The sequence below is a fragment of the Corvus moneduloides genome, chromosome 5 (genome assembly GCF_009650955.1).
Source record: "Corvus moneduloides isolate bCorMon1 chromosome 5, bCorMon1.pri, whole genome shotgun sequence".
NCBI classification, from domain to species: domain Eukaryota; kingdom Metazoa; phylum Chordata; class Aves; order Passeriformes; family Corvidae; genus Corvus; species Corvus moneduloides.
In genome coordinates, this window is record NC_045480.1 from 70,590,642 (window position 1) to 70,611,299 (window position 20,658).

At 39.7% G+C, this 20,658-nt stretch overlaps 1 protein-coding gene across 2 annotated transcripts in view; it reads right to left on the reverse strand.

Annotated features, from left to right (window-relative positions):
* The window catches only part of LOC116444705 (bifunctional heparan sulfate N-deacetylase/N-sulfotransferase 3), a 106,950-nt gene that overhangs the window by 6,846 nt on the left and 79,446 nt on the right, over nt 1-20,658 (reverse strand). For both annotated transcript variants that reach the window (XM_032110375.1, XM_032110374.1), the window contains exons 5-10: nt 17,936-18,121; nt 15,332-15,460; nt 6,073-6,255; nt 4,468-4,564; nt 3,498-3,621; nt 150-324 (exon numbers count right to left, since the gene is read on the reverse strand). In XM_032110375.1, coding sequence (XP_031966266.1) covers nt 150-324; nt 3,498-3,621; nt 4,468-4,564; nt 6,073-6,255; nt 15,332-15,460; nt 17,936-18,121 — 894 coding nt within the window. The remainder of the gene's footprint in view (nt 1-149; nt 325-3,497; nt 3,622-4,467; nt 4,565-6,072; nt 6,256-15,331; nt 15,461-17,935; nt 18,122-20,658) is intronic.

Consider the following 20,658-nt stretch of genomic DNA (forward strand, 5'->3'; position numbering starts at 1 on the left):
CCAAGGGCGATCACATATGGTCACTGACTGATGAACAAAAGCTGGTGCTATGCGACCCTTTTATACAGATAGACCCTGAGAGGATATACAGAGAGGATTCAAGGTGGAAACCTGGACTGGTGCCTGCCCATGTTCTCCCAAGTGCATACCTGGTACCAGGAATAGGCGCGGTCGGACGGGTCGATGAGGATGGTGATGATCTTGGCCTTGGGGATGAGGGAAGCAGCTCTTTTGGGAGCTTCCTCAGAATGGAAATAGTTGGCACTTTTCTCAAAGAGGAAGTCAGTGGTGACATTAGAAGGTGTGGGAAAGAAATCCATGTACCTGGGAAAGCAACATCATTCTCAGAACTACTTAAAAATCCCACAAAGGCTGATAAATCTGTTAAGCATATTTTATTCTAGAATACTCACTTAAAATAAAAGCCAAAAGGCAAACCAAATTTTACATTGCATTTTTAATCATATTTTACTTGGTACTAGCTTGCCTCTCACTACATGTAACTAGACATTGCAGCTATTTTTTTTAACTGGATAAAAATGTTACAGTATTTGTGTATCTTAAAATTAGCAAGTTCTCACTTTTCAGGCAGAACAGAAATTGGGTTTTCCAAATCTGGCCTTCTGCTGACATCAATTGAAGTGCAATGCTCTAAGAAAAAGCTACTTAGTATCAGAATTGCTTTCACTGAAAAGAGGCTGTTTATGAGGGGAAGAGGCACTGAAACAATCCCACACAGCTTCATCAGGTAAAAGGTTTCAAAGCAGTGACAGAATTCTCTTATTTTTCTGAGAGTCACATTTTTGGGGAAAATTGAGTTGTAGCTGTTTTAGGGTTTTTTGTGAGCTTTCCTCATCCATTATGAAGTCATAGTTAAATTCCTGCAATTGCTTTGTCATACAAGGACTTCTTTATCCCTGGCCCTCAGACCACTTCTTATTGCTGGGAAAAACAATAAATGGGAAATTTTGTCCCTCCTGACTTTTCAGTTAACCTGTATTGAGAAAATAAATGTTATTTAAAACAGCCTCTTCTGAAGACCATGATTAAGGACTGAGATTTCTTCCAGTGCTTGGACTTTGTTCTATTCATACAAGTGAGCTACTTCTAAATCAAATGACATGCTCTTGTTGGCTTTGAAATTGTAACCATTGAAGTCAATGGACTTTTATTTCCCAGAAGTATTAGGGCTGATTTGATGAGAAAGACGAAGCTGTACCCATTTTTACTCAAAAAATTATTAGAACCTAATGACTCAGCCTGACTGTGTGGCCTCAGAATGCTTTACCAGGAAAGGAGAAGGCCAGCCTGGGGAGAGGCAACAGGCACTAGGGGCAAATCTGCTCTAGATCACGTGTGAAGTTATTATGCTGTTGTACTGAAGTCCTGGAAGTAGAATGATAAATACAAGGCAATGAAGACTATAAGCCTTTAACACCAAACGTGGCACTACACTGATTTTGGACAAAAAAAGTGAATTGATTCTTTAGGTAACACAGAAGATTCAAAAAAAGTGGGCATTGATGTGCTATCAGTGAAAACTGGAAAGAGATTGGACTAGGTGTGGTATCAAGAGGTTCCAAAGTTTAGGGTCAGCATTTCTGCTGGACATGGACTGCAGAAGTCTCGCTTGGTCCCTCATTCATGAGACAATTATTAAATTCAGTAAGGGCAAAGCTGAGAAGGCTTTAAAGAAACTCGTCCAAGAAACCTGTAACAAAGCTTACATAAAGAAATGCAGGACTGGTCTATTTAGACTTCTCCACTTCAATAGCAGCAGGATATGTTCTCATCTCACTATTCTGCCATGTCTATTGGAAGACTATAATTTACATCTATACCACTTTCAAAACAGCAATACTGAGGTTCTGAGGGCTAAAAGAACCCTATTCTGTTTCTGTACTTGGCCTTGCTCTAAATCTAAGCTTGGACAAAGACTAAGTGAGCGTCAGCTCAGGGACAAAGCCCTGTCTCCACAACTGTAAACGAAATCGAACTGATTGTTATTTGTTATTCTTGCAGGAATCCCAGCCAATTAATGGACTAATAAGGAGAGCCCCTTGTATCTAATTACAAAGTGGGAAGCCAGCATTGAAATACACTATCAGACTAGGTGGTCTGAGAGATCCATCTGGCAGACAGAACTTTAAGAATGAGGCAACTACACAAACAGGGAGTTCAGAGGATCCAAGACTTAACTGTGGGAACCTGGCAGGGATAGTGGGGCACATAGTTGGTGCTGTAGTGAGAACCTGTCAAAGGGATGTGCCTGGTCTAGACAGGCTGACCAGTGTGAGCTTTATGCACCAGTGCCACATTAAGATGAAGGTAATTTGACATGTGTGGCAGCCAAATTGTACCTGCACCTTAGGGAAGGGGATAAGGCAGGAGGAAAGAGAGACGCAGCACAGTAGTTTTCCAGCAACCTGAGAACACTGATTTTGTGGAAGAATGGGCTTGCTGTACTTAGGCTGCTCCATCAGCGTGGAGCTGCTCTGCCTCGCCTGCACGTCCTCCTCACTGACTGCAAACGCTTCAGCAGCAATTTCCCACTCCCAGTCATTTATCCAGCACCTCTCCATTGGCACAACTGGCTGACTCACCACCCTTCCCAGCGGGAATGTGCTGCAGCAATTCCAACTCTGGGAAAACGAGTGACGTACAAACAAATTGGATCTGATGTGTCTGCACTGAGACCACAGAACAGCGTTCACCCTGTTAATTTTATGGATGAATACAAAGTCAAAGGCAATAAAAGTATTTTCCCTTAAACTGGGGGCAAAATAAAGAAACAAGACAAGAAATCAATAATTCTTCACTGGTGCTCCCCAGCCACCACAGCATGTCACCAGCTTTCACGCTGCAGTGCTTTACAGCGCAGCACTTTGTGGAAGCAGAGGAATGAGGAGTGACCTTCAAGGGCAGCTGTGCCTGGTGACTCCCAGGGAGCCACAGTGAACATGGCAGCAGGGACCCAGGCTCTGTCTCAGCACCGCCTACTGACCCACAGAGACACGTTCTCCTAATTACCCAATCTTCAAAGAACACTTTGAGAGGCTTTCCCTGCCCCCCATTTAACATTATTACTATTGCCATACGCTATTTAAAGGAAAAAATGCCTCTCCCTGATAGTATATTTTTCTCTTAAGAAATAAGATTTCCAGCAGGAACATAACTTTTGTGTCCATATATACTACTAACAACCATTACTGTCCCACCTTCAAAGGCATGTGTAACGAGAAATACACATTTTGTTACTGTTCTGCACAGATTAATACCTGGATATTTACAAGACAGCCTCACAAAAGTTAGTGCATTTAAGATATTCTGTAGTAAGATCATTATTCACTTGCATTTATTTCTCATTTCAGAAGGACACTGAAGGTTATTTCTTATCTCACTTTATATAGGCACAGTTACCATTACCAACAGTAATGTCATTTTTCTATTGTTCACAATATAGAAACTTTTATATTTATACTAATAACCCATCTTACCAATCAATCCCCCTGTGGTAGTTATTTCTATTAAAGAACTGTACCTCCTCAAAGGTTTTTGGGCTGGGGGAGTTACTAATGATTGAAGGATGCATGATCAGGAACAAATACAAGGCTGTAGTACCTGCAAATGGGATAAAAGTCCAAGATGTAAAATAAAAATACACATACACACATTTCTGGGGGGATCATAGTCACAGATGGGACTAAATCAGCTTTATTCCATTTCATTTCACTGAGGAGATGTTGATTTATGCCACCTAAGATCCTGCACTTTCTGAGCTTTTAGAATTAGGACAATTAAAGAACTGTAAATAGTTAACACAGACACTGGAGTGCCAGTGTTGAAATCTGTTTTTCCTACTTAAAATAGCTGTGTTTTAAAAATAATGATTTGTGTATACGAGACTGTCACAAAAATATTTAAAAATCTTGCATTCAGTAGCTATTGGGGATTGGTGAAGATGAAAGGAAGCTTACATGCAATTTTCTGATTACGGAGAAGAAAAATAACCATTAAGTCAATTTATATACTACTGCAATCTTGTAATTAGAACAGTCCATTAGGAACTTTCTGGCTTGAAAAAAAGGCCAAGAAATAACAAGATTCTATAAACGAGACACAGGCAAGACAAGAACTTGCAATTCAGAATCCAATCTATTCGAAAGATGTCTCTGTCCTGTCCTTTCCTTTTTGCACTTTGACAAGAGCTTGTCTATCTAGTTCATCTCTTTATCAAAATTTACTTATTTCGATGTAAAGCTGCTAAAAACACACCTGAACCCTGCATTTTCAATGTGTACTGACTGCTGTTGTAAGTCACATTACTAAGCTATATTTGCTGAAATTAAAAAAATGCTGTCAGATGATCAGGATCTCTACACAGCAGCCTGAGTCAACACTGATTAACTGTTTTACTTATTTGAACTTACACACAGCCTATCTTGTTGGAATACAAGAAAATCTCACCAGTTTTCTGGGGTCCTACAACCAAGAATTTTGGCAACCGATCACAGGTTTTTTCCTTAGACCAGATATCTCTGTGCCGTTTGTCATCACAGGGGTTCTAAAATAGAAAGGAAAACTCAGAAGTTCCTTGGCAATCACATTTGATAAGGTTCTTAAGCTACCCTTCTATATAAATTACCTATTTTTCACCCATGTACAAATACTCTTACCTGAAGTTATTGTTTTTCTTTATGACTGAAAACTAAGTTGTGCATTCCAGAACTATTCCAGTGATTCAGAATTGTATTTCCAACATAACCAGGTCAGAACCTGAGTGTCTTAAGTATTTGCAATTTATTTTAAGGAGAAGGATTGTACACATATATAGTTGCCCCATTCCTGTAACAGCTACCACACTATATATGCTGCATTTTTTAAACTAAAGGAGTAAATTAATTATGATTTAAGGCTTTCTATTCACAAATTCATATTCTGATCCTCCAATTCAAACCAGTACCTAATATTAACCTTTGGAGGCTTTGCTGCTTTACAATTGAATCAGTTTAAATTTGTTCTGGAAATGCTACTCACAGACAGTTTTTGACACTGTTGTCTGGCAATACTGCACTGAGATGAAGGGAATTATCTCCATGTACCCCTTTTAGGCTTAAAAATATATACCTGTCTTCAAAATCACATTAATTATACAAAACATAATACACCACAAATACACCACATACAGTATATCTTAGTCCCTGTATTTTACAAGTGTCTTTTCTAAGTAATTATAATTTTTCAAGTAATGTGGCTCCAGGCTAATTTCCATTTTTAAAATAATTCTTAGTATTACGCAAAATCCTTGACATTTTTCCCTCTAGTTCAATGTTTTATTAAAAACCAGCATGAATTTCAAGACACATATTGAAGTACAAATTTGCAATCTCAGACTCTAAGTCGGCAATTCAATATCCAAGGCTGGAAAACATTTGAGTAAGCAAACTTAAAGACATTTTTATGTTTGATTTAGTAAAGTCTGCTTCTTAGAGTATCTCTACCAAGCCACCTTAAAAAGATTTTATTTGGGTTAATATCATTCAGGTACCTACAGCTTCTTGGCAAACTTCGTCCTCAGGCAGTTCTCAGCCAATTGTGAACTTTCTGATTTATCTCATCTGCTTCCACTTGGCTAATTAGGGTATCCATGGTCTTAATGCTCTTTTCTCTTTTTGGATGCCCTCTTCTCTTTACACACTTGGAGAAAACCTCATTTCTTTAATTGCTAGAAGATGCATATAAATCTGCCTGTCAAATGCTTTATTCCTGCTAGTTCCAAAAGGAGAAGAAAAATAACACAACATGCACTTGCCTGTCTTTCCCCATATTTTTAAAGGCAAGTAAAGTCGGAAAAAACCTAATTAAAGATAATTTTAATTGCACATCTTAATGCATATTAATTTCACAGCCTTTTACAAGCGACAGGGAACACAATCACACCCTGAAGCTTAAGCTGGCTCTTTTATGGAACCAACTTAAAAACATAACTGCTTTTCTCTACAAGAAGCTGAAACAAAGAATTTAAAAAAAACCACCAAGACATTTTTTTCTGATCTCTTGCTCAGCCTTCACCTGCCAGAGGGGGTCCTTCTGCTCAGGGAACAGCTCAAAATACTTGTGAGCCAGCTGGACCGGGGGAAGGGTTTGCAGTTTCAGGTTTGTCCAGGTATGAACGAAGTTGGCCAGGTTCACAAAGGTGTACAAGCCCAGGCGGTCGTTCCCGTAATTAGACAAGTGTGTCATGAAGATGCTGATCTGTGGGAGACAAAATGAAGAGCACACCTCGAGTCTTTGCATCACTAGATGGCAGTGCAGCCCTAGGTAGTAAAAATCTCATTTGCATTTTGCTCTTACTGAGAGCAGCAAGCCCTGGATCACATTCACACAGCCCTTTCCACCCTTGCCCTCATTGAATGACATCCTTCTGCTCAAGTCAACTCAATGCAGTCAATGAGGAGAATGCTGGAACAGGTCCCATGAGCTTTGTGAGCAGCAGATGGGCAATGCTACCCTGGGGTTGGGCAACACCGACATCATCTTTATGTGCATTTACTTCGTAGGATACAGCAAAAACAGTGCCCACAGCTTTACTTTTAAGAGGAATACAAATGCAATGTTAAAAATGGGCTTCCTGTTTTCATGGAAGCGTAAAGAAGTCAGAGACTAAGGAAGCAGCTGAGCTCTATTGCTGTGACTTTAATCTTATGGCTGCAGGTCTAAGTTTCATAGAGTAAGTAGTTCATCCCTTCTACAAAAGTATTCTGCAAGCACTGGCCTGACGAAAGAGACCAAGAAAATATCTGAAACCTCACTGCGTACTTTCAAATAACTGTGCATAAATATTCCCGAACAAAAAACCCCAAAAGTTTTAAGGCTGCTGGTATTTTCTCTCCCAATATTTTACTATGAAAGTGATAGCCAGATACACCCTCCTGCTCCAGCCCTTGCTCCAACTGCACTTCTACACTCCCAGTGGAAGCAATGCTTCCATGAAGGTTTCTCACAGGAAGGGCATTTTTGGATACACCTAAACTGAGCTGGTGAGCAGAGCAGGAAAACACAGACTGCAAGGATGGGCTCCCAGCGACTGAGGAAGGGCTGCAGACAGAACCTTCTGTTTTCTAAAATGCTGCCTTTTCAAGGTAATTTTTCACTGATGTAACAGTCTGCCCTTACACTGAAATCTGCGAACCCTCACCTCGCCACCAGTGATTTCTTTCTTGGAAGTTCTTTTTAAAGTAGAACTCTCCCAAGATAAACTCTCCAGACTAATTTCCATTAAAAAATGAGAAACATGACTCTTTTTATAAATACATCTGCTAATGCCATGAATGAGCCATTTCTATTTAAAGTAAGACCTGATGTAAGCCACTTTAAAAAAAGAAAAGCTTATCATGGTCATAATTCTGAAATTAGTTCAGGAACTGAAGTTAATCTTTTGTAAAGGAATTCCATTCCCCAGTTTAAAAAAAGAAAAGAATGAAAAACTGGTATTTATGGCAAAATTAGAAGATACACACTACTAAATCACTAGGAGATGATCTTTCTTTGTGGGTAGGACTGAGATTGAAAACCCCTTCCCTTTAGGCACCAAATGTATAGCCTTTTCAAGTCCTTTTTTATTTCAGTTCTCAAAGCAGGAATGGAGCAGCCACAGGACTACGCTGTTCTCACCAAAGACACAATCAGCAGGTTCCCATAAAAAAGGTTAACTTGCTTTCCTGACAGCCTCTTTCTTTCCTGCACGTGGGCTGACCTCTGACATTTTTAATGTCAATTCACCTCCTGGCAACTCCTCACATGTCAACAGCTACAGCACTGCCATGAAAGAAAAAGCAAGGGAAGTTGAAAAGATTTCTAGTCCAGGGAAAATATAATTATTCTTTCCCTGAAGAGAATATCACTGTAATTTTAAGAATGTCAGTGCAGGCTGAGAAATTCACTGGACATATCATCATAAATAATTTCCAGCGTATAAAACTGCGTCACTGAAGGGGAAAAATTATCAGAGTCCTAAGCTCCCATTTTAGTTGTATTTTTTAACTCAAATACTTTATGGTTAATTATTTACAACATAAAGATGATCAAATGCTGGTTGAAAACTTAAATGGCTGAGTCTTGGAAAGAAATCCATACTCAGTTAAGCATATACATGACCTAATACATGACTTTACATTGTAGAAAAGGTCTCTTCTATATGGCATCATAAATATCACAGATTAGCTCAGAGGGATGGTGGATCATTCCCCACTTCCCTGTGCAGAAGGATGGGAACACACATCAATCCCCTTCCAGCTGCAGGTGCTGCTGTTTCACACCAGGACAAAACATAATGATTATTCTTTCCCTTCCATACTGGGTTTATGATGCTTTGATTTGCTATACCATACCACGTCCCGAGTCATTCAAACAAGTTCTAATGAAGAAGAATTATTCTTTCTCTGCAACTACTAGCATGCTATGCTTCTGAAGACTTATTCTCTTGGAACCACCAATCAGAAGCTCTAAAAGGAATCCTTTGTGGCCATCTCCCAAGGCTAGACCCAGTAAATAACACTATTTGTTCAATAATCTTCCACCTCTGGGAAATGCTGTAAAATGCAAACAGAGCTTCATATATTTCTTTATTTCTCCTTCGAAAGGGAAGCAGTTGTGAACGGATTTATATTCATTCACTCTAACAAGCATTTTAACCTCCCTTTCAGATAAAAAGAGCTTATTTGATTTTATTATTTCCAGCACTCTTCTCAAATAATTTCTTTCGGGCATCTCAGCATTTTCTTTATTTCAGTGTAGAAGGATCACCCTTTTTCAGCTGTTCCTCATAAACAAACCATCACCCTGGTTGCACTTCAATGCACACTCTCCACAGGATTTAATATCCTTCAGGAGGGAACTGAAATGGAATGCACACAATTTTTTAAATGATGGTTTGGGACTAAATCTGGCCTCTGGGCAGCAGCTCCTTTCCTGCTCTCACACATTTTCGGATCAGAGCTGCAAAGGTGCTCTCCTGTGCTCTGCCTTCTCCTTCCAGCTTCTTCTCTTCAGCATCTTGTCCTTCCTCGTGGAAGGACAGAGGTCTAAATTATGTTTGCTCTCCTTTCTCAGTCCTGATTTCACTTGGGATTCGGACTGGTACTGCAGAAATGTAGGGAAATGAGAACAAGCACTCAGGAGAAAGAGCTTTTATCTTTCTGACTGCTCATTCTGTGCTGCATATTTCCTTACTACTACATTTCCCAATTAGAGGCAATAGCTTCTAGGTCAACAAACTGGAGCTGAGACCGAGAAGGAGTTGCTGCTATTAAATCACGTCTCAGGAAAAGACGAACCAACATGATCTAATTTATGTATCAAGAACAGAGAGATGCTTGACAAACAACTCGAACAAAATGCAAACAAGTTACCCAGCTTCTAGTGATGGATGTTAACTGGCTGCATATTTTAAAAAATACTGATCACTACAAAATCAAGATTATTAGGATGCTGCACCTATTGACATGATACACCAAGGACACTACTCAAACTAAGTTTCTGGATTCTTGGCAAAAGCTGCTGTTTCCTGACAAAACAGAGGTGCCTGCTTCCCAAAGGAATGATATTACTATTCCCAAGAGTGAGCAGCCCTTCTTAGGGCTCCTGACTTCCCCCGGAGTCAAGGGGTCTCTCTTAAGCTGCCAGGATCAGACCCCAGAGCAGAGAGAAGACTCTCTTTTCAAAGGTCAGCTGTGGCAGCAAGGGAAGTGGAGGGAAGTCTGAGACTTGCAAGACATCGATGATCTTGAAGAGTTTAATTATTCTGGCATTTCAAATCTAGAACTAGAAGAGTTGGTGTAAGAAAAAATTGGTAATAAACACTTACTACATACTGGACACTTATTTTTTCACCATATATAGATCTATTGCAGGCAATTCCAACTCAAATGAATTCCTACTAACAAACCAGACATCAAGGTACTTTAGTCACAGGCACTATGTCACCCTCCCATCTGTGCAACAACATTAAAAGGCAGCATTGAGGCCTCTCAACTCAATGAAGTTACGCACAACCCTTCAAAATGAAGTTAAATGATGATTGACAATTAATTCTGTGCTCTCAGCTAGACACTAGAAGCAGATGCTTTACCAATTTGGAATATTGCTGGTGTTTTAGCTACTGAGCACATGTTTACAGGCCACGAGAGTACATTCAACTCTCAGAACACTTATATTCCAATTCATTTGGCAATGTGCACACTCTGTTTGCAGTTCTGCTATTGTTTCCAAGTTACTCAGAACAGTTTTGTTCCAGGTATTGAGAGACTCAGTAACAGCAGGTTTTGCTCCATTAGACCACCAAAGTGACAGAATAACAAATCAGAGCACAGTCTATATTGAATATGTATTTTAAATACCTGAAAGACAATCCTTTCAGACCTGGATGCTTGCAGAAAAGCTGTGTTCAATTCCACCAGAGAGATCCCAGATTGCAACTCCCTTTTAAGCCCTGAGGTTGCCCTGCTGCTTTCACAGCTGCCACGGACCTGCCCACTCGCAGACTGCCAACAAGTGGAATTCCATTTGTACAGTGGTGTCTCCACCATAAATATGATGGAGCCAGGGAAGAGTTATGAGCTCAAACAAATGATGTACTTGGTGTAGTTCTGAACTGTTGATCTGACAGTCAGGAACCCCAAGTTTATTTTCAGCTGCTGCTCATCCCCCTTGTGACTCAGTAGTGCTAGTACTGTCCAAAAGACTCGGTTCACTCTAAACCACTGGCACAAAAGCCTTCCATTCAAGACTTTTAAGGATCACAGAAGAGTAAAATTTTCTTATTGCCACAGTTTCAATGCATTTCCTGCCCACTGTTACAAGGAATCAGCTCTAAAGAGACAGCTATTCCTGTCTGTTCCACAGCCTTTCCACACTGCCTGCTCATTTAGAAATTTTTTTTGGTAGTTTTTTCTATTCCACCCACAAAATACCAGACTCTGTCTGGCTTTTATGGGTGGGTTTTGAAGAACAGATAGGAAGGCAAAGAATACTTGTGTTCTGCAGTCAGCCAAAATGCTTGGCAAGACTGATTTCCCTCCCTGCCCCAACTGATGGCAACTATTGCTGGAGTTAAGGGCACGAGAGGACAGGGAAGAGATGAAACTTATGCCTTTCTCACCCATGAAGTGGGACAAGCCTGTCAAACGGAACCATCTTTCCTGCTTCTCACAGTCAGTACAGTTAAATATGAAGTTGTGCCAAGCAAGATGGACAGAAAGGGAAGATCCGAGTCTGAACACCTTTGGTTTTGTATTTTCTTCTGTAGTGCCAGTTCAGGGTCACATTAAGATACAGCAGGTTCTGCTGATGTGCATGCAAATCCTCTCATTTTCAGTGCTAAAGGAGAATTTCTCCCTTGCTGCAAGTCAATTAGCTTAATAACAGCTCTACTCACTGCAACTGGGGAGAGGTAAAAATTAGAAGAAAATAATACTTAGAACTGAACGCACACAAAGATTACAATTATTTTAAGATCAATCAGACAAAGTGCCTAAGGCATTAGCAGCCTTTCCTCTTCATCAGCACTGCTGTAACCATGTCAAGAGCACACAGCTGGCTACACATTAGTTTCATTGTTGGGCTGTCAACCATTTGAAGGCTTTCACCAAATTACTCTCCACAGGGCATTTTCCCTTTTCTTTCCATCTCTAGACACACAGTACTTTGCAAGGAAGTGCATGTAAATTCACGTCATCCAATTACTGTATTCTGTTTGATTTTCTTAGGGGCAGAAAAGTTACAGAAAAATTTCATGAACTCTTGGTTACCCTTAAACATTCATCTCGTAGGATAGAAAAGCTCCAGATCTGTATCTCCTACAGCTCAACAGATCTGAGAAGCAGTGATACAGGTGATGACAGTGTCTGTACTGACCTCTTCATCATACATAGCTCAAAATGTAATGGCTCACTCCCTTCAAAAGACGTATTTAGGAGACCAGTACAATTTTGTTCTAAGAAACATTGAACAGAAATTTGTTTTACTTATCCAAGAATTTCACTGGATATTGCAGAGAGAGATGAATCTGAAGTCACTGAAGATTCGAACAAGTTTATCAGGAAGAATATGTGCTAAAACGTTTTAAAGTCAGTATAGTGGTATGAAAAAACAGTAACTATGTGAGACAATAAACCAGAGAAGGAGATGCGTCTGACTGGGTAAGATATTCATCACTACACAGTTCTAACGGTGCATGTTTTCCTTGTGGCTTTGCCCCGGTATTCTCTGGCTAAATCAGTGCAAGTCCCTCAACCTCCCTGTAAGTCAATTATTCAACTGATAATCTGGGGGGAAATAATGCCAGTATGCCAGTAATACAGGCTGCTGAAGCTTGCTTTTTCTTTTCCTGTGAAACATTTTGTGCAAGATCCCGATATAGCACAATCTCGCCCGAGGGCTGCTGCAGTCAGCAAGATCTTTAACAGGACACAGACATACAAAATATTACTTGAAGAGTGGGTAATAGTGTTCTCTTAGTGCTTTGGCTCTTTTGCAGCTTGGTGGCACTTCAGAATTCAGGATGCTTTATGAACACGACAGCAATAATGGTCAGCATCACATCCCAGCCACCACTGAGGGGGTACAAATGCAAACCACACGAACGCAACCTGCCAGCTGTGAGATTTTCTGCTCCAACAAGCCAACTGTTGGTTCCCAGTCACATAAACAGCCATCTCAGATTTCCTGAGGCTTTGCATACCTGCAGGACATCTGCCTGCACAATGCCCTGGGAACAGGGCCATCATGCTGGTTCTCATGACAAAAACCCACAGATGCACACATGGTCCTGCGGGTTTTTGTGGTTTATCCTGCACACAGTGGTTGATTGAGCACACTGTAAAGAGGCAGAGCCTCTCTTACACCACTGCACAGCCAAACCACTGAGAAATGCTGGGCTTCATTCTTAGGAGCACTTATTTCAATGTAGGGTACTCAGTTTCTGAAGTCTCAGCCTGGTGACTTACACCTCAAAAGCTACATTCACTTCCAAATTAAATATAATGAAGAAATTTGTTAAAATTAACATTTAATCCACACTCACATTTTCCAGGTTCGGAAACTAACTATTTATGTACTCATTACTGAGAACATTGTTTAGCTGACATTGTAATGATTCATGGGTAGTGTTTTCTCTTCTTAGTTTTGTATCAGTGAAAAACAGTGTTTTGAGAATGCCTCATAATGGCATTTTTGCATCCTCTCAAAAGCTGGGTGTTTCACATCAAGAAATCCCAGCAATTTTAATGAAAACACAGGAAAGCTTATGAAATCCAAAATGCCACCCCATAATTAGACAGACTCCTAAAGCTACTTAAGTCTTCATTTTAATGTCTAAATTTTTGCCCAACTCTGACTTGCAAATTGTAACATGAATAAATGCAAGACCTAAAACCCACAAAGGTACAAACATTAATCTTTAAATTGATGACTTGCCAGGCTAATGCTTAGAACTTGAGAAACTGTTTATAGGCAGGTATTTAAAACAAAGATGCATCATCTTTTCAACGGCACTCTTTAGAAGGAGTCTTGGGCAGATTTTGGCCTAATACTCATTTACAGTTGTACTTAGAAAACACTGCATTTAACTTCTATTCTTTTAGCCTGTACTGTATTTGGGATATCATAATTTTCAGAAGTAGGTGATCACACAGTCTACATAGCAATGCATGAATCAAAGACCTAAGTGTAATGTATAAGAAGACACTACTGTACTCACGTTGTAGTGTTGTACTGTACTGTACTCACGTTGTACTGTACTACTCATGTCAGGCAGGCATGATCAAACCTCCACAATGAGTATCAAAAATCATGAAAGTTTCACTGCTTATCTCGTCTTTCCCTCCATTTTCTTCAATCTTTTAATTTAAAAGGCTTATGCCTCAAGCACTCAAATTTTGCTGTTCCTTACTGGTGTAAAATAGTTTTTGGCTGTTGTGGCTGTGCTTCAATGTGGAATGTATTTTGTCCTGACTCAAAATATTGTTACTGTGCCTTCCACTAAGTCTAATCTGCTAAACTAGTAACTTCTAGTCAAAACCCACATACTGCCAAAGCACTGCTATGGTACCAATGCCCTCCCCAGCCAATGAATTTTCCAGGTCTCAGCTCTATTAACTTGGGGTTGGAACTAGATGGCCTTGAAAGTCCCTTCCACCCTAAACTATTCTATGATTGATTCTATGCTGTGCCTGGAACAATACACATCATCAAAGCTACGACTGTGACCACTGCCACCCTCGACAAGGAAAACCACACATGTGCTAAGGAACTGAAGTTTGTATTTCCTCATTCTGCTATGTGAACATGAAAAAGGGGAACAACACAAAGTAACTGCTCTCAAAGAGCCAAAACTATAGCCCAAAAGAATTTGAGGCTTGGAAAACAGACCTGAATATAAATTGCTGAAGTAGCTTTCAGAAACGGTTTTTCTTCAGACTGCATTAAATTAGGGAAGATTAAAAAAGGGCACAAAATATTTAGGCTGTTATTCCGAAAGCTTTGAGTGGAAATAAGTTTTGTTCCCTTTGGTGTTCCCGTGACTACATTTCTACAGAACAGTAGAGTTTTATTTATATGTTTCATTTGGACCCCAAACAAAAACCTCATCTAAAAGCTTGTCTAAAAGGTCAGTTTTGAAACAAGTGACCTAATCCCATGCCATTTGGAAGTACTACACTGCTCTCTTCTGTCAGTGTTCTGTTTGTTTCATTGCCTCACTTCTTGTTTATCTTCTATTAAAGATAAAGGAAAGGTTAAGCAGATGTCATTCGTTTACTCAGATCTTTTCTTTGAACTGTGTGGTTCTTTTACTCGGATCTCTTCTTGGAAGCTGCTATGAGACAGCAAGTGAAATTTCTCCAAACTGATTGCAGCCCAAGCATTCCTTGCTTGCAGCCTTCTCACCTCAATAAATGCTCCCAAACGCTTTGCATCACAACTTTGGCAGAGCAGAGAAATGAACTTTACCTGAGATACTCACAGCAGTTCTTTACATTTGAATTCTTCTAAAAATTAAATCTCAGGGGTCTGATTTCATGCAAAAAGTAAAGAACAAGACAGGCTAGCACTGCTGCATTACTAACAAAACAGTTGTCAAAAATGGTGGAGACTGCTTTGTACAACTAACAGAACATATATAATATTAGATCCTAATTTAATTAATTGAAAAAGCAAAAGAACTCACTGTGCCTAACCATTACTGTTGGGGAGACCCAGCTGATCAGCCCTGGAACATTCAGTAATTTTCTTTAACTGATTTTTTAGAAACATTTCAAAATTCCACTGTACTTACTGGATTGAGAACCACTGTGAAGAACAGCTCTCCTCCTTGAATACTTTTGTCTAATTCCTTTGGACCTCCAGGATACTCTTTATAGAAAATGGTGTGGGTGAACAAGCCACAAGTTTGCCTAGGAAGCACCTGCATTTATGAAAAAAAAAAGAAAAAATTCAAGAGTTTATGCTTCTAATGAGATAATAAAAGTCAGAGAAATAATATGTAACTGGTAATTGCTGGGTACATTGGGCATCTCAACTTTGCTAGGAATCAGTAATGATCTAGATGAATTATTATCCCTAAAATCATAACATCCAAAAATTCATCACATTTTGTTTGAAATTGGAGACTGATCTCTATCACCAAATTACAATTCCAGGGCTTCCTCAAACTCATTCTGTCAGTAACACCTCATCCTAAACCCAAGTATTTGAAGCCTAAAGTTTTAAAATAATGTGAAAGATAATCTAAAATATTATCAGTCTGTATCGTATCAATCAGTTCCACTTTTATCTGAATGATGGTTTTGTTGAAAATTTAAACTGTAATTGGAAAGGCGAGTTGGTTTTTCTTTGGCTTAGGCATCACCACCAATAATAATTCTACACTGACACATAGGGAATTCTGCCAATAATTCTCACTTTATATAAAAGATTAACTCATTCAGCTGTGGTTTTGTAGGACCAGTTGAAATACAAAGTAGTCTGACCAAAATTAATTTAAAAAACATTCCAAGAACAAATCCTTTGAATATGAAGAACTAAAAAATGTTTTCCATCAGAAATTCAATATATTTTCTATTGAATTCAGAAAGTAATTTGCTGGAGAGTATTTCAGCTATGTCTAGTCCTTATGGAAAATCAACAGATGAGTACAGACATTCATGTATGATGCTTAACTGGGATTGTTATGATAGATTAACTTTTAAAGCATACAAATGCCTAATTTGACACAGGCTGTGGCTTTGTAGATACTCTTTATTTCTTGCAGTTTCAGTTCTCAACATTTTTTTTGTTATGTAGAGAATACTGTGATCACAGACTGTAAATTCTGTGTTGTCAGAAAACGTATGGAATTTGTACCTCTGCTATAAACTTGCCTAAGTTTTTACAAAACCTTTGGATTTCACTGAGGAAATAGGAGAACAATTCTCCAGAGAGGCAGGGAATGAGGCTGTACTGGATTGGAGATGCTCCGACAAACGTTACACAACAATGTTCTTACTGAGCATGTTCATTACCGTTAGCCTGAAGATGTAAAATATTGATGCATTTGCCCTGGAGAACTGAACGCTCAACACTCTCCGAACAGGTGGTTTAATATCACTGGTTTTGGAAACAGATTTTTGGCTGCAGTGTCCTTGTGTTAAATCTCATTATGTGTCTTCAAATGATGTGTTTTTACAAATATTTATGGAAGAGATTTTTGGAGATTCTGAGTCAATCCGTCTTCCCCAAATCATCTTTGTGCTCCCTGAGCACATCCACAAACCCATTATTTCACACGCAGTGATTGCTTTGAGGAGAACGAACTGTAGTTCAACCCTGTGTGGTGTCAATTTTGTTCCTGGATTTCTGGAGATCATTTCCATTTGCTTCACCCAAAAATAGGCCAAAACTTTAAAATATTACTACTTAGCTTAAAAAAGTGGTATCTGTGGCAACCCGAGAACAATACCAGAATTCTGTTCTAAGTGGCAGGGTTGTGCCAAGGCACTTGACCTCCCAGAAGTGCCTGTTGCAGCCAGAGGTACAACACAAGGCCCCCATTCACTGCTCTCCCGCACGCTCCAAAAGAAAGTTACTTGGGAACATGCCACCAAGTATTTTGGAAAGCTGTTTTGAAACACTTCTGAGATAATAATGACGAGATGTGAATCCGAGATAGCCTCCGCCCCAGTGCCTGGATGGCAGCAGCACAACGCCTTCCGTGTCAGTTGTGTGCAAGCCCTTCCTTTGGCAAACGTGGCTGTCAGCGACAGCGCTGTGAGTTGTGTCATTCAGAAACACAGAGGGATTTGAGAGCACTTTGGTAGCCTGGAAGTGGTGTGGAGGGAAGTCTTCCTTCCCTGCAGCTCCTGAGGCTCTGCCTGCACCCAGGCTGACAGCTCTGGGTTAAACCAGGCTGCAAAGCCCAGCTCGCATTTGTGTACGGCAGGAAGCCAAACAAGGGCAGCCATGCACAGCTCTTAGGGAAGACAAAGATTATGTACCCACCAAGATCCAGATTCTGAGATGGCATAACCTGGCAATACTGTTTTGCAGCTAATGGTACCATGCAAATTTAAAACCTGATAGAAATCTAACCCAGCATATAGAGTTAAATGATGCAAAATTGACTTTTTCCTTGAGCTCCCTGAACCAGCATTAACCGTAGGACTAGAACAGTTAACAGCCTGTTAACTGCTGACAGCAGGGTGCCTGAACACCACCTTCATCAGCAGAAACATCATCAGAACAGACTGATTTTAATTAACAAGACACTGTCAAATATGTCTTGCTACTTATGCGTAGCAATACGTGCTTCTCACAACGTGAACTTTCAGGATTCCATTCCACTTAAAAATAAATTGTTCCTGAAATGGTAGAGTACAAAATGAACATCAGCAATACAACTTACCATGATGTTTTTGTGGATGAAGCCTCGTCTATACCTTGCGGGTTTCAGATGTGGGTATTCTTCTGTGCTGGTAACTCTGATGTTCCAGACCTTTTTCCAGGCATCATAAAGTTGAACGTGTACTGGATAGACTCCAGAGTGGTGTGGAGCCACTGCATAGCCCAAGTCAGTTGGAATACCATGTTCCTAAAACATGACAGAACAATGGCTGCCCTCAAAAATTTAAGAAACCTGATGTTTTGGCATTTCTCAAATGCTGTTTTTGTGAAAGACCAAGAACAGGAGATGAAAATAACAGTAATATCAAAATCTGTTGATCTGGAACGAGATGGAAGGCAGCATGGGGAAGGTGCAACACAGGATTTTAAGATAAAAGCCTTTTTACTAAATATTTTTATGAGTACGCAGGGAAGAAGGATATCAATGTATTTTACACTGGTTTCTTCAATCTACATTAAACAGAAAGCTGCACTCTGAGTTCTTGCAAGGAATTTGCTCACAAACCCCAATTTCAGAGACAAAATCACTGGCACATACTCAACACAATACGTACCGTTTGGCAGCTACAACTACAAAACTGCAATTTCCACTACATGTCCCTTCACAATTACTTGGATAAGGCGCTGAATTTCAGAGTCACTGCATTTCCCCTCTAGTCCATTCAAAACACAAATCCATTTTCAAAAACCAGCTTAACTATTTCAGTGTCATGTTAAAAATGGAGGAAAGATAAGCACTTGTAACAGTCTACAGGCAAATGTTGTAGAGTAAATCCTTTTGTAGCACATTTCCTGTCTTTGAAGACTCCTGCTGTTTATCCTGTGTACATACCCACCTTGCTGCTATTACATTCTCTTCACATCCAACGCATTTTCCTTCAGGTTACTTTTCAAAGGAACAGTATAGAGCAGATATTCCTGGATAGTCTGATTAGCAGAATGCACAGTCCAGAAGATACCGTTTTGCCACTGCACTGCCTTTGAATTCTGTCTTAGAGCTTTTTATATGGCTTGAATTGACAAGGTTATCTTCACCGTATTTCCTAATCATACTGTGCGTGCAAAGCATTGGCTGATACCTGGACCTCTTCCTTTGAACGAGCTAGTTACTAAGGAACATGAAAATCTCTAGAAGAAGGGGGGGGTGATGTTAGTAAAACCATTTGTTGTGTGTAACAGCCATGCCTGGCTCAATCATAGTGGGCAACCCTCTATGTTTAAAAGAATGGTGAAATTCTTGCGTCCCTTTAGGAATTTATGGCACACATAAAGGGCACCATGTGTGATCTGCCAAACAGGAATGGGTAACAGCTGCCCTCCTGGTTGTACTGCATGAGGAGACAAGGAGTGGATACGCCATCAGTTACACAGCTTTACACGATTTAGTTCCACCACAGATAATTCAATTCCTCGTCCTTTTATCTTTGCTATTTCCCTTAAGCATGCATAAACATCAGAAAGGAAAATCTTCACAGAACATGTAAGAAATTGCATTCTCTAACGTCCCACTGAATCTCCTTCATTTATCTATAAACAAAATTCTAATTTTTACGGTTTTCTCCCTCAAGTTTCACAATAGGCAGTAAGAAATATGTAATCTCAATCTTTCACTCTAATAAGGGGCCTGTCATCTTCAATGAAGTAGTGTCTCCATTATTCCTTACTGACTGTAATTTCCCGGTTGAGCATCTCCCACACAATACACACATTCAGTGGATAATGCACGAGGCATCAGCAGTTTTGGCCGCTTTGAAAAAAGTGGATACTTCTCTCTGCTATTAATTTGAATGCTCTGAGCAAATGAAACATAGTGAGTAGCTTCATGTCTGTATGTCGAAACAAGAAAAAAAAATTAATAGAAGGTATCTGTAAGCATTAAGAGCATTGAAAGTAGTGAAGAAAATGGCAATTGCTGAAGTTACATAAACCAGGGTTGAATATGCGTTATCCTTAAAACACACTTCAACAATTATATCCTGCAGACTAATCCCAGAGGATGTCTTAGGCCACACCAGAACTACAAGGACCCATTTGATTTCCAGTGGAGCTTGCATCAGTACACAGGATCATATTAAAAGTGCAATTCTGGACACAGGACTTTAAAATTTTCAGGAATCTAACTTCTACTGCAATGGTTTCTTGAAAGGAAACATTAAAGTAGAGCTGTCCTGCACTCAGTACAACTACAATTACCAGCAAACTTGGTGAACTCTTTGTTTGAAAGAAAGCATGTGTCCCACTTAAAAGCCAAGTTTTCAAATACAAACTTTAACTGGCTGATAGTCAGGTCTGTCCTGTGCTCCTACACTCACTGACACAGGACTATTAAGTGCACTGTTTGTTGCTCTGGTATTTCAAATCCCCCTGCTCCTTCCAGGAACAAAGTCATCACCTGTCAGCTAAAGAGCAACCACAGTGTATTTTGAAAAGAAGAAGTAAAATTAGGCTGTTGGAAGAGCAGATGTAGTTCAGCAAACAAGTTATGTTTGCTGAGCTGTTTTGATACAATGCATATTTAGGTCTTAGCACTAGACCCCCTCTTCAGACAAATAACATGTTTTATGTATGGCAATTTTGTTTTGGTTTATTGAATGAAATTAACTACGATGTGTTTCTCAAATATCCTCAGATCTAAAATTTGTTTTTATTTTTTCTTATATTCTCCCTGAAACATTTTGATTCAGAGCTTTGCTGTGAATAAATGATTAGTAAAGGCAATACTCT